The 13,281-nt window shown below is 21.5% G+C and overlaps 2 protein-coding genes across 4 annotated transcripts in view; both read right to left on the reverse strand.

Moving 5' to 3' along the window:
• Positions 1-7,754, reverse strand: part of LOC108000367 (cadherin EGF LAG seven-pass G-type receptor 1) — a 144,139-nt gene extending 136,385 nt beyond the window's left edge. For both annotated transcript variants that reach the window (XM_062086303.1, XM_062086305.1), the window contains exons 1-2: positions 6,843-7,754; positions 2,093-2,290 (exon numbers count right to left, since the gene is read on the reverse strand). In XM_062086303.1, the coding sequence (XP_061942287.1) occupies positions 2,093-2,271 (179 nt within the window). In that variant the 5' untranslated portion in view covers positions 2,272-2,290; positions 6,843-7,754. The remainder of the gene's footprint in view (positions 1-2,092; positions 2,291-6,842) is intronic.
• A 193-nt stretch (positions 7,755-7,947) lies between these two features.
• LOC108000405 (codanin-1) lies at positions 7,948-13,232 on the reverse strand. 2 transcript variants are annotated; one of them, XM_062086286.1, is made up of 10 exons: positions 12,902-13,232; positions 12,233-12,529; positions 11,868-12,144; positions 11,633-11,793; positions 10,971-11,567; positions 10,681-10,911; positions 9,322-9,684; positions 9,042-9,207; positions 8,697-8,965; positions 7,948-8,597 (listed from the first exon to the last, which is right to left on the reverse strand). In XM_062086286.1, the coding sequence occupies exons 2-10, from the start codon at positions 12,512-12,514 to the stop codon at positions 8,442-8,444; spliced, it is 2,502 nt and encodes an 833-aa protein (XP_061942270.1). In that variant the 5' UTR covers positions 12,515-12,529; positions 12,902-13,232; the 3' UTR covers positions 7,948-8,441. The 2 variants fall into 2 exon arrangements, with proteins under 2 accessions (XP_061942270.1, XP_061942269.1); XM_062086285.1 differs by having other exon boundaries at positions 12,947-13,225.
• Positions 13,233-13,281: the final 49 nt, after the last annotated feature.

Below are 13,281 nucleotides of genomic sequence, written 5' to 3' on the forward strand. Positions count from 1 at the left end.
TACCTATACAATATATTTTTATATGTATATATGTTTTTAAATTTACTATAGAAAAACTATTTTTAGCATTGTGGAAATATATATCGCAAATTATACAAAATATTTCATCAAGATTCTCTAAAATTACTATTCCAACTATATTATCAAATCTAAGAGTAAGGATGACTAATATATCGACGAAGAAAGAAGGAAGCCATGTCTTTTCATTTTCTTCCAATTTCCGGCGGCTGGAGTACTTAATTATAAAGTTTCTACCCCTTTCTAACCTTATTCTCCAAGAGTACCAGACCAAATCGATTTAAAAATTTTACGGATGTCTTCTTTCGTAAAATACACGAATATTAATTATTTAATCATAATAATTGGTATTAATCAATAAATAATTACTGTTATATATTATTTTTTGCGGATGTAGAACTTTTATTATTCGAACTATATATTTTATCTCTATTCGCAACACTATAAACAGATGCCTTTTTTTATCACAGATAGAAATAGAACTTAATTTACAACTGATATTGGATACGTTCATATACATTGTATAACCTCGAAACGAAATCGAAATTATTTAAAAATTATTTTTTGTATTTCATTATATTCGATTTTAATATATGTTGAGGAGGCATACTCACTACCGAATAAATTAACCTTAAATCGAGTGAAGCGAATATAATATCGCATCGGAAGGAATAACCTCGTAAATATCTGATGCTTTTCAATCGTTTTTCGTTTTCTGTCATTCTTTACATTATTATCGATGAAAGATGAAACGAAGTTCGAATTTCGTGTCCCTTATATATTTTTAGCGTCCACAGTTTGAAATCAAATTCGAACGTTTGTCTGCGAAGTGACTTTCGCAAATAATCATCGATAACAATCGATAAGAATCGATATCAAGTTTCGTTCGATACTTCGTTTCATTAAGTATGCTCGAAGTACACTTGCTTCGAAGTTCCATTTTTAAGAATTGAACTAATAAAAATAATGGCAACTTTTATATGTATATATTATATGTATAATAATAATAATATTATTATTTTACATATATATTGAAATTAAATTTATAACGAATAAATACTCATCTATCAAATATTAAAATTAAGAAAAAATAAAGTAACAAACTTATAATTCTCTAATCTTGTGTTATATTATCTGAATATCTTCTGAATATCTTATAATAAATATTTTATAATTATAAAATTGATTTACGACGTAAATATAAAAAATTTATTTTGATGATGAAGATTTACATCATGAAACTCGATGCGCGAGCAATGCTATTCTCCTTAATTAAAATGTTATTGAGTGTTTTTTCATTTTTGAAGATACATCGAAATATTTAAAATTTCATACATCTTTTTTTTTTTAAACTAAACATTTTAAACTAAAAAGCGAATATAGAGATAGACACAATCTAATTCATTTATTTTGAGTACAGGAAAATGATAAAACTTCAAATTTCTTGAACATTTTTAACTAAAGAGAGTAGAATGTAACTCGTGAAATCATATATCTGTGTAACGTGATATGATACAATTGTAAAAATTTTTTATTTTCGATTTTTTTTAATTTTTTTTAAAACTTTTATAAAACATAATTTTAAAATTTCTTTAATTAAAATAATATCAAAAATGATATAACTTAAATCATATATAAATATTTTTTTATTTTTTAAATATATAAATATAACTTAAAATATATATCATGTTCGATTTTATTTTATATTAAAAAATTATTTATTTTATATAAAGAAACCTTACTAATATATCAGCAAAAATTTTATTTAGAGAAACCACAAAAAAAATTTCACCATTGCAGTATTGTTTTATCTATACGTTTTCTTCAAACGACTTCTCGATTTTTTTTCTCTTTCATTTGCTGTCCTTTTATTTGACAAAGAAAATAAATAAATTTCAAGTTTCGGTGACATCAAAAATAAAAATCAATATCTCCGTTGAATTAAATGCAAAATTTTTTTTAAATACTTACTTTGTTTCTACTTAAGCAAGCATTTCATCCTACACCTTTGAAAAGAAAATTTATATCTTTTCTCTCTAATTATTTATCGTCGAATGGATTTGACTTGACCTACCTGTAGGTAATGAAGGCAAAGACTAGAGCCACCAGAGACAAGCTTCCTCCTAAAACCACAATGAGACTCAAGACACCATCTTGATCGAACGAGTTACCCATTCCCGTTGAAATTCCATTAGTAAGTCCGCCATTCGATTGAGGAAACCCATGGATCGCTCCTGTATAAAGTGTCTCCATTTCTTCCTTACTCTCGCATCTACGATAACATAGAAATATAATATTTTTATTATTTCTATTTCTCATTTCTTTTAGAATAATTAATAATAAGATACAAATAATTATTCTATACACGGTATATATATATTAACATTATACTATTAATATTTAATCTATTTTACGTATAAATAATGATTAATTAATTAAAATGTTGTCGTAAAAATATATAAAATATAAGTAATTATATTTCTATCTCAATGATTTACGATAACTAATTTTGTTAAAAATATTTTGAATAATCGTAAAACAAAAAATATGAAATCCTCCATCATTTTGATGAGTTTAATAAATCTGTTGTTAAATACATAGATATTATATATATATTAAATACAAATAATATGATTTTTATATTTTTGATATTTTTTATATTTTTGAGATATATACTTTGGAAAATCAAACACAAAAATTGCTATACAAAAATATCAATTATTTTTTTTATATTACTAAATTATAATTCTTCCTAAATTGAAATTAAATGAATTTATTTTGTGAATTGTTAATGGATTTTTTCTCAATTTTCGCTTCACTGGATTGTGAAATACGAGAGCAAAAAAATATTTCTTATAAGTGAGATAGAAAAATCATATTTTGTTTTACAATGTATATTTTTAAAAACAAGTGGATACTTTAAAAAAATAACGTGAAAAATCCATAATAGTTAAACGAAGTACAATTAACCGAATACTAGTATATGTATGTATATTAACATTTTCGATAAAAATTAAATTTATACATGTATTAAAATTAAATTAAAAATTTGAGAGATGAATGGAGAAAGGAATCATAAAGTTATACAGATTTTCAATTACAGGATATATCGAATTGTTGTTACGGCGTATATTTCGTAGTTTGAATTATTAGTTTGAATCTATTTTTATTTCTCGTTTTATAATAAGAATTTACAAAACTTTTTAAAAAGATTAATTTATCAATATCATTATAGAAAAATTGTATATATTTACATATGATAATATATATATTATAACATTAATCATTTTTCAATCCGAGACTAATTATAATATAATTTTGTCGAGTAATTGAGGAAAATATTAAAGAAATAGAAGAGATAAGTGAAAAGCAACATCTTTTCTCGGATGTTGATTCTTCAATTTAATCTACCTATGCGGACTAAAGGGTTTTGATTTATGATTTCTATAGGGAGCGGCGTACGAGTACACGAAATGTCAATTAGGATTTATGATCCTCAATATCCTGTGCACATATCCTAAGCAACTCGTAAATTATTCGCATTACGTTTTACATACATGATTTACATACATGATTTAAGGATGCATCTCGTGATTTTAATTAAGAATGGAATTAGATATTTGCATAAAACTACAATTAACTATTATAAACGATATGTTATATTATTCGAGAAGAAATAAAATGTACATAATGCATTCAAAAAGTTCCATAATTAATTTTATTATTAGAAAATGTAATATGATTATTTGTATTAAAAAGTAAAATAATGAAACTAATTTAACGTGAAATTTTTTCCGTCTATCATTTCCTTGTCAGATTTTAAATCCGACGGATTTAGCAAGATGAGGGCGATAAAATACAAAAGTTAAATTAAGTTTTATTTATTATTTTTTTTAATATATTAATAACACAGAGAATGTGAATGTAACGAAATAAATATATAAAAAAAAAATCTAGAAAAAAATCTCGAAAATCAAAAAAAATTTTAACATCTCGAATATGAAAACTTCACTTATTTATTTGTAAATATATGAATATTATTTTATATATTCATTTTAAAATATCAATATATTTATAAAGCAAAGAAATAAAAAATAATATAACTGATAATATAATAAAAATAAGAATTAAAAATATTTTTAAAAAAGTGTTAAAACAAAAAATTAAAATTTTAAAACATTGCTACATTACAAAAATTAATTTTGTAGAAATACACTAAATTTGCAAGTTTAAACAATGAAAATTTTTTTAACTACTAAAAATAATATTATATAATTATATTATACAATTTTGATCATGGTAAAATTAGCTCTTTCTACTCGAAATTTGTTTTTTTTTTTCTAAAAGTTCTAATTGAAAATAGTCATGATAAATATAATATATAACATAAGCTATGTACACATATATATATAAATAAAATGGAAGTTATTAGAGGAAAGTAACAATAATTTTAAATTATATTAAAAAATTTTTCAGATACTTTCAACAATTTTATAAATATCATCAAAAAGTATATCAATCCATAAAATAAGGAATTAGGAGATTAAAATTATTAAAAAAAAACTCTTATTCATAAATAGAAAAATTACTATTATTATTATAGCTTATAAATTACTTATATTTTTTATCTTATTTATTTATTTTAGTTTATTTATTTATTATTTACACAAGTTACAAGAAAACAATTTAATTCTTTATACGTGAAAGTGTTTTCTATAAATAATTTTAATATAAAAGCGCAACAATAGATAGAGGAGAAAATAATATAATAATATAAAACCCGATTATTATATATTATTATATTCTTAATTAATATTAGTTAAATATTAGTTAAATAAATATATTTTTTTCATTCTTTATATATATATATATATATTATATTATATTACAGCAGACAAGTATATCGAAATATATTATATATATAAATATATAAATTATTATATATATAATATATTATATATATATAAATATATATATTATTATATAAATATATTTTTATATTATTATTATTTTATGCATATAAAAATTATCATCATTATATCTCTAATTTTTATAAATTAACTTTTATATACTGATTTCAATATAAATATATATTAATAATAATAATAATAATACTAAATTTTCTAAATATAGTTAAATATATCTACGTAAATAAGTTAAATTTATTTCTTTAAATAATCAAGAATCAAAATTGCATATTATCTGTACAAATAGAGAAAAAAATGTATTTTTTTTAATGAAGATAAAATTTTCTAATTGAATATTTGAAATTCTTAAATATTCTTCTATTATATTCTTAATATAAAAAAGGAACATAAGGATATTAAATTTAAGGATAATTTAAATTAATTTTCGAAAAAATAACAAAAAATAAAGTGAAATTTCATATTTCATATATTCTTTCATTTAGAGAAATAAAAATAAGAATATAATAAAATTTTATTTATCGTTAAGATTTTTCTCTAAATAGCAATAATCGAAAAATTGTTTGAATGTATTTTTAAAACGCATGTTAAAACATAATGTGTAATGTACGAATAACAATTTGAGATCAAAATAAAACGAGACTAATATTTTTTTCAGTCAGGACTGGTAAAGAAAATTGAATTTGCGATGGAGTCTCGCGTATCAGGGAGAGGCAAATTGAAACAGGCCTGGTAATTTCCTATAAAGAGGTGAATCAAAATGGCGCTCGACACCGCCAGCCACAAATTGCGGCCTTCCTTTAGAAAAGTTGCCAGTAATGGTGAACATTTGTAACTACGCATAATCGTTATTAACCAAGATAATCTATCAAGTATAAATCCAATATAACATTTTCATTAGATTTCAATATTTTTTAAATTATTAAACGTATACTTCATAACCAAAAATTATTGATCAAAAATTTGTAAAAATAATTTAAATTTTTTCTTGAAAAATTTTTCAAAATAAAATAAAAAAAAATATAATAATGAAAGGAAAATAATTCTTTTCTTTTGAATTTTTTCAATTTCGATAAATATTCCGTGATATGTTGTTAAAGACTTGTTAATAAAATTTAATAAGGTTGGTTAACATTTAAAAAAATGTTTCGTTAATGTATAAAACAATTGCAATTCTGAAAATTATGTTTCACATATAATTTTCTATTCCCGTACGAATTCGAAATTTAAATATAGGGACTTTATCGTTTCGATTTCCAATTTGATTGACAAAAAGAAAATAAATTCTGGATATACATTTTTCTCTCCATTTAATGTTTTTATCATATTTGAATCACTATTTGCGAATTTAATATTTATAAAGTTAATATTTATAAACTTTTATTTCATATTATCTTAATAATAAAGTAAATAATAAAAAATATATGAATCAGAGAATAATAAAATAGATAAGAAGAAAAAATAATAAATTGAAATTTCTTATTTTTTTTAAAAATGCAATGTATTCAAATAATTCAAATTTATAATAAAACCTTATAACCATAATAAATATTTGCTCGACATAGATATTTTGACATATGTAATTTACAATCATTTATTATAGATTTACATCTTATTATAATAAGATAAGATATACATCTTATTATACATAGATTTACATCTTATTAATTTTTTTCTAACATACATTTAATATTTTTTTATAATAATATTCTTATAATTAACATTTCTCTTGATTAATATTGAACAAATTAATTTTATAAATTGTAATTATAAATTTATAAATTTTATAAATTAAATATTATTACTTTTAATTTTAATTTTATATTTAATATTCAATATTGTTAATATTATAATTCAATATTCATAACTATTAAAAAAACTATAATAATAAAAACTTACCTCACGAGAAATAATAGTTAATTCGATGAAAAAGATTCGAAAGATGTTGCGCGAATCCATGGATCATTTCATGTTTTCTTGAACGACCACGTGACAGTGAACACGTGTTCTAAAGACGCGGATCATATATCCTTTCGAATTAACGGATGTCTTTAAAAAAAAAAGGAATTGAAGAAGTAGATCATGTTTTTTGATATTTGAAACTTGGCTTACACTGTATATGTAATAACATCTTTAAGAACGTGTTCGTGTGCTTGAATATTAGTCGATTGATCTTTTTTTCATTCGCAAAAACTGGATACATACACGATCGCTTTTTTACTTATGAAGCCAATACACGCGATCACCATTATTCCATTGCACCTGTCAACACTACTTTTTATCGTCCTTTCTCTCTTTTTTCTTATTAACATCTTATGTTCTTAATATCGAGAAAAAATCTCACGAAATAATAGCTGTTATCAAGAAAGTTGCATTTTCTTTTGCAAGACATCGTATTCGTTTGGTAACCAATCAACATTCACATATCAAAATATTTAATCCAATAGAACAAATATAATATTTTATATATCAAGAATATCAATAATTGTTGTTGATTTAACACATTAATAAATATAAAATAATATTCCATAAAACGAAAAATGATAACGTATTATAAAATCATATTCTTATTATTTGAAATTGAATAAAATAAATATGATTGCGTCCGTTTGTAATATAAATTTTTTTATATAAAAAAAAACATTTTTTCTTATTGTAAAGAGTATTTTTTAAAAGTAAGCAAATAAACGTCATTTGAAACAATACATTGAAACTAACACAACGTGATCATCAACACTGATATTTAACGAAAAATTACGAAGCAATAAAATACGTACGAACTCGTCGAGCAACGGCGCCGAACTGCAACAAAATTTATTCGCGCTCAAGTCCTTTGCGCATCCTATGTTGCGCATATATCTAAAGAATTAATAGAAAATAGATATATTTGAAGATTTTTAATGTTATGATAATTGATTTATTTTAATTGAGAAAATTGTAGAAAATATAAAAATATCAAGAATAAAAAAAATAATAATATAAGGATGAAGTTTATAAATAGAAATATAAAAAACAAATTCTTTATTTTATTTTTCATACATACGAAAAGTTAAAATTTTTCGTTAACTATAAAATACGCATTCACTGGATAAATGCAACAGTAAACGTCAAATATGGAAATAAGTCAATAATATTAAATTTAAAAATATGTAAAAATTTAAATTCATGTATATGTACAGATATAATAACCAATATTTAACCATAAAAGTAGCAAATAATATTGCTAAATGTCAAATCAATCAAGTTGTAAATTTGAGATTCATCGCATTCTTATACAGAATTAACGAGTTTTATACATTTAAAGTTAACTAAAATTTGTTATAGATTTACAATTATATGGTAATAACAATTTCCGAAATTAGTGTGAAACACACATCTCTTTCGTCATTAAATTAATTAATGTACAATAATTTACATTCATATATGCACAAGAATTGTATAATTTACATAGTATATTAGCTTATGAAGAAGTTAAAAATATAAATGATTAAAAGAATATCAGTCTATAGAATTATAATTGTCGCAAAACTCTATTTCGTTATATGTTTCAGCTATCCAACCAAGTAAATATTTTACTTTTTCTGTTGTTTCATCCGATGCTTTGAAATCAGTTATAACTTCCATTAAACATTTTGATAAATGTTTTAGTATGGGCTATAAAAAATATAAAAATTAATAATTAAATATAGAAACGATATTTATCGCAATTATAATATTTATATATAATAATAATATTTATATTATAATATTTACCACAGGCCAATTTTGTCTAAATAGAGCTACACATTGATCACTAAAATTGTCAATATCTAAAACGTTTTTTTTTATCAATTTATTAATAAATTTTCCAAACACTATCCAAACTTGTTCTTTTTCTGGTTGAGCTAATAGCATAACATTTCTAGAACTAAGTATTCTATTTATTGATGAATCCAATTCCAAAGCTTTACAACGACTCATTGCCCATACTTTAATAAATTTTTCTTGAACTTTTAAAGTAAACAAATCACTTCGATAAGCAACTATAAATAAAAAAAGAAATTAATATTACAAATTATAACAAATTATAGTTATAGTAATTTAATATTAATATTTTACCTAAAAATAAAGCAAAATCTATACTAAGAGAATATAAAACTTTCTCTGGCCCCACAACTAAATCAGCTCTTTCATTTAAAGTTTGATATAAGTTATCCAATACAGTTAATACCATTGTTATTGTTAAAGAATCACTACCATTATCAAGTATAATCCATATAAATTCCTATAAAAATTTTAATATAAAAAATAATATTTTCATATTAATAATAATTGTGTTAATAATAATTCATATTGTTATAACATTATGCAATGAAAAGTAAAATATAAAAATAATTACTCTTAAATTATCAGTGATAGTTGTTGGACTCATAGCATTTGGATTATGTTTTTTTTCTTCAATTGGATGTAATGGTGCATTGTTTTTTAAAAATCTATTTAATTCAAGTTCCATATCTTTTATAAATAATGATCCACCCACTATATGTGATTGAATCCATTGATGTATACGTTCCATAGCTAGTCTTGTAGCAATTTTAGTACACATTTCCTTCACGGATGTCAAAGAATCTTCCGCTAAGAGAGATTCCATACATTTAGTTACTCGTAATTCACAAATTCCCGGTATAGATGCTTCACATTGATCTTTCAATTCTTTAGACATATTTGTAGCTAAAGTATTCATATGAGTTGATATAAATGCCTAAATGAAACAATACAATATAATTAAATTTTTATATAATTTTGATTGTTTTTATCAATACAACTCATTATTTCTTATAAAAAAAATATTAAGCTATTTATATCTTATTTTAATATTATATTACAAAATTTTTAATCTAAAAAATATTGTAATTTGAAGATCATAAAAAAGAGAATATGAATAGTAAAACATTACTTTGCATATTTTTCTTAAAAATATAAGTTTTCTTAAAAATTAAGTTTTGAATTTCAAATTACAATATTTCTTTAACTAAAAATTTTTTGACATAAAGTTTTTTTATAAGAAATAATGAATTACATCAATTAGTACAACAAAAATTATAATTCTATTTATTAAAAAATTAAGATTAATCTTCATATGATTTTTAGATATCAATCTATAAAAAAATTATTAATATTGCATAATCTTTTTATCTCTATTATTAAATTTTTGTTTCAAATATTTTTCATATTTTCTAATATTCAAATGATTTGGTTCAAATAAACATATTGTATATAATATATGAGATATTTTCAGAAGATCAATTATATTAATCAAAAGAAATAGATGAAAAGAAAAAGAAAAATTGATATATAAAAATATTAGTTAATATATTTTTAATATATTATAAATAATTTAAGTTTGTATTACATGTATTATTATATTTGTGTTAATTAAATAAAATGAAGTGAAAATAAAATAAAATGATGATGTAACAAAGATAAAGTTCTAGTATAATGTCTTTTCTACCATCTATTTCATTTTATCAAACTCAAATTGCTTATGCTTATTACTTAATAAATAAACAACTCACATTTTTTATATCAACTTTTGCATTTGTTTTGCTTTTTAAAATTAACTCTCTAATAAATATATTAACAGTTTATATATATAATTTTATATAATAATATAAATATTATATTACATAATATTATATAATAATATATTTTTAATATTGTATTATTTAAAAATCAATTTAGAAATCAATAAATTTACCTTAAAATCTGTAATATTACGTAATAAATCTCCAATTTTTTCAGGTTGTCTTTCAATTTGCTTTTTCTCCAAAATCTCCCTAAAAATATTCAAATTCATTTCTCTAGAAGACATTAATAAAGTGTTACATATATGTTTCACACAAGTTGAAGCAACTCGCTCAGATACAAAATCAACAGTTTTTCGTGTAGATGCTGGTTGTCCGCCAAAAAATGCTTCTTCTAATTTCAACTATTAAAATATAACGATTATAATATTTCTTGTAAAATAAATTTAACTAATAAACTTACCTCTAGATGTTTTATACCTGCACTTTTAGCAGATTTATGAAGTTGACTAGAAACTGGTGTAATATGTTTATTTGAATTATAATTATTTAAATTTGCATTTGAATTTGATACAGAGACATTTAATCCAACCAGTGGACAACATATACGCAATGTTCTTTCATTAATAATATCTAATTTATCTAAGTTACATTTAGTTGATGTAATAGATACAATAGGCTCTCCCAATAGTATATTCTTTTGCACATATTGTTTATCGAGTTGTTTCAAATTTCGTAATTCTTTAACTTTATATATTTCTTGCCAAGTAAGATAAAAGTCTTTTGGAACATTTGGTAATTCAAATAACCAGCATAAAGTAGATTTAAGGAGAATTGCTGTTTGTTGAGAAATAAAACTATCAGATGCAGAAAAATCAAAATGATTTACAACTTTATAGATATAATATAAGAGTTCTAAAGTTTGTTTATAATATGGTAATCGAAGAGATACAGTATCCATCATAGCCAAATATTTTGCTATCCAAGGTACAGTTAATGATAATTTTCCTGATGCTATTGCATTATGAAGACAAAGATGTAAATTTATTGCTGGCACAATCTAAGAAAAACTTAAACATTAGTTATATATAACATAAAATCATAAAACATTAAAATATTACTTACTTTGGTTCTTATTTCTACTTGAGTTGCTATTAATTCTTTGAAATTATTTGATTCTGATCTGTAAGGTAATGATATAAGGAGACCTAATACTTTTGCAAGAAGTCTTAAACTGCATAAGCATATAATAAAATTTTGCTGAGTTTGTTCATCAACTATTGTTTCTATTAAAAGAAAGACATATTTATATATTAACAATAATTAAAAATATAACTATAATATTAATAAATATTAGTACCTGAGTCTTCTATTTCACTATTATTAAATTGAGTATCATTCAATTCCATTATCTCATGAATTAAACAATTTTCTAAATGAACATAAAAAATTGGATTAAAAGCAAACAATATAAAATCTTTGAAAAATTCTTGCACTCCAGGAAAAGACGGTTCAGTGACTTGATTTTTGGAAGGCTGTGGAGTTACTAATCGTTTCTGAAGTTGATTCAATTTTTTTGGATTTTCATGTTTCAAAGCTTTTAAAAAACTTATATTTTCATCATCTTCTATTTCTGTCTGAAAATCATAAAAATAAACTGAAAAATTAGCAAATAAATAAAATATTATTTATAAATAAACGTATAACTTTATTGTTTAAACTCACCTGTTGTCTGTTTTGTATACATGAAATTAAAAGTTGTGACTTAAATAATCTTGCAAAATGATAATAATTTATAGCATCATTATGCAATGTTAACATAGTTCTTATTTTACTTCCTAAAGCTATTTGAAAATTCCAACCAGGCACTGAATGATTTTTTTCCCATATTCTAAATATTTCATAAAATGTATCTCTTTGATTTTTAAATGTTTGAAAAGCAGCTGCAGATGGAAAATTTTCACGATTATCTGTATCTATTTGAAAACACACATTTAATTCACCCATTATGTATATAAGTAGCTGTAAAAAATAAAATAAAATGCATTAAAAAATATAATTTTTATTCTTGTATATAATAAATGATATTTGTTTTATATCCTTAATTTGTTAAATTACATTCAAATATTTATATTAAAATAAAAATATTTACATCAATAATGAATAATATATTTCAGGAAAATTCAACAATAATAATCACACAATGTATAAAGATCATATAATGAATAATAAAAAAAAACTATTTTATGTACAAATTTTGTAAATAATACAAAAATTCTTAATATTTTATTTATACAATTGCAAAATAGTCTTATTAGAAATAGTTCTTTAAGTAAATATAATTACATGTAATTACAAATATTATATGTATAGTTTAAAAGGAAATATATTTACATTGTATTTCTAAAATATATACTTTTACAAATATTTTAAACGTACTCATTTACTTAAATCACGGAATACATAGGATAAATGTCGATCAATTTTGAAATCTAATAGGTTATGTTTATAACTGTAAATACGCTTCAAAATAATATGTTACAACTAAAACTTGTGCAATATTGATTCACACATTTATAATTTGTTAATTGAAAAAAAAATTTTAATTTTTACAAAAGGCTATATTTTAAAATATGCATATATCAATATTGTAATATTTCGCATTTTAAACACTTATTCTTGACATACAATAATTCAATGGCATCCATCTTGCTTTTACAAATAAAATATATATACTGATTCTAGTATGTTATAAATTTTTTTTATAAGGAAAT

This window comes from Apis cerana, linkage group LG16 (assembly GCF_029169275.1).
Source record: "Apis cerana isolate GH-2021 linkage group LG16, AcerK_1.0, whole genome shotgun sequence".
Classification (NCBI taxonomy): domain Eukaryota; kingdom Metazoa; phylum Arthropoda; class Insecta; order Hymenoptera; family Apidae; genus Apis; species Apis cerana.

What these genes read in the sequence shown, in the direction of transcription:
- LOC108000405 (XM_062086286.1), bottom strand. Translation starts at nt 12,514, where the DNA reads ATGGGTGAATTAAATGTGTGTTTTCAAATAGATACAGATAATCGTGAA. An exon ending in GTATACAAAACAGACAACAG is followed by an intron (nt 12,145 to 12,232) that starts GTGAGTTTAAAC and finishes TATGATTTTCAG; the next exon opens with ACAGAAATAGAAGATGATGA. An exon ending in CAGGTATAAAACATCTAGAG is followed by an intron (nt 10,912 to 10,970) that starts GTAAGTTTATTA and finishes ATATTTTAATAG; the next exon opens with TTGAAATTAGAAGAAGCATT.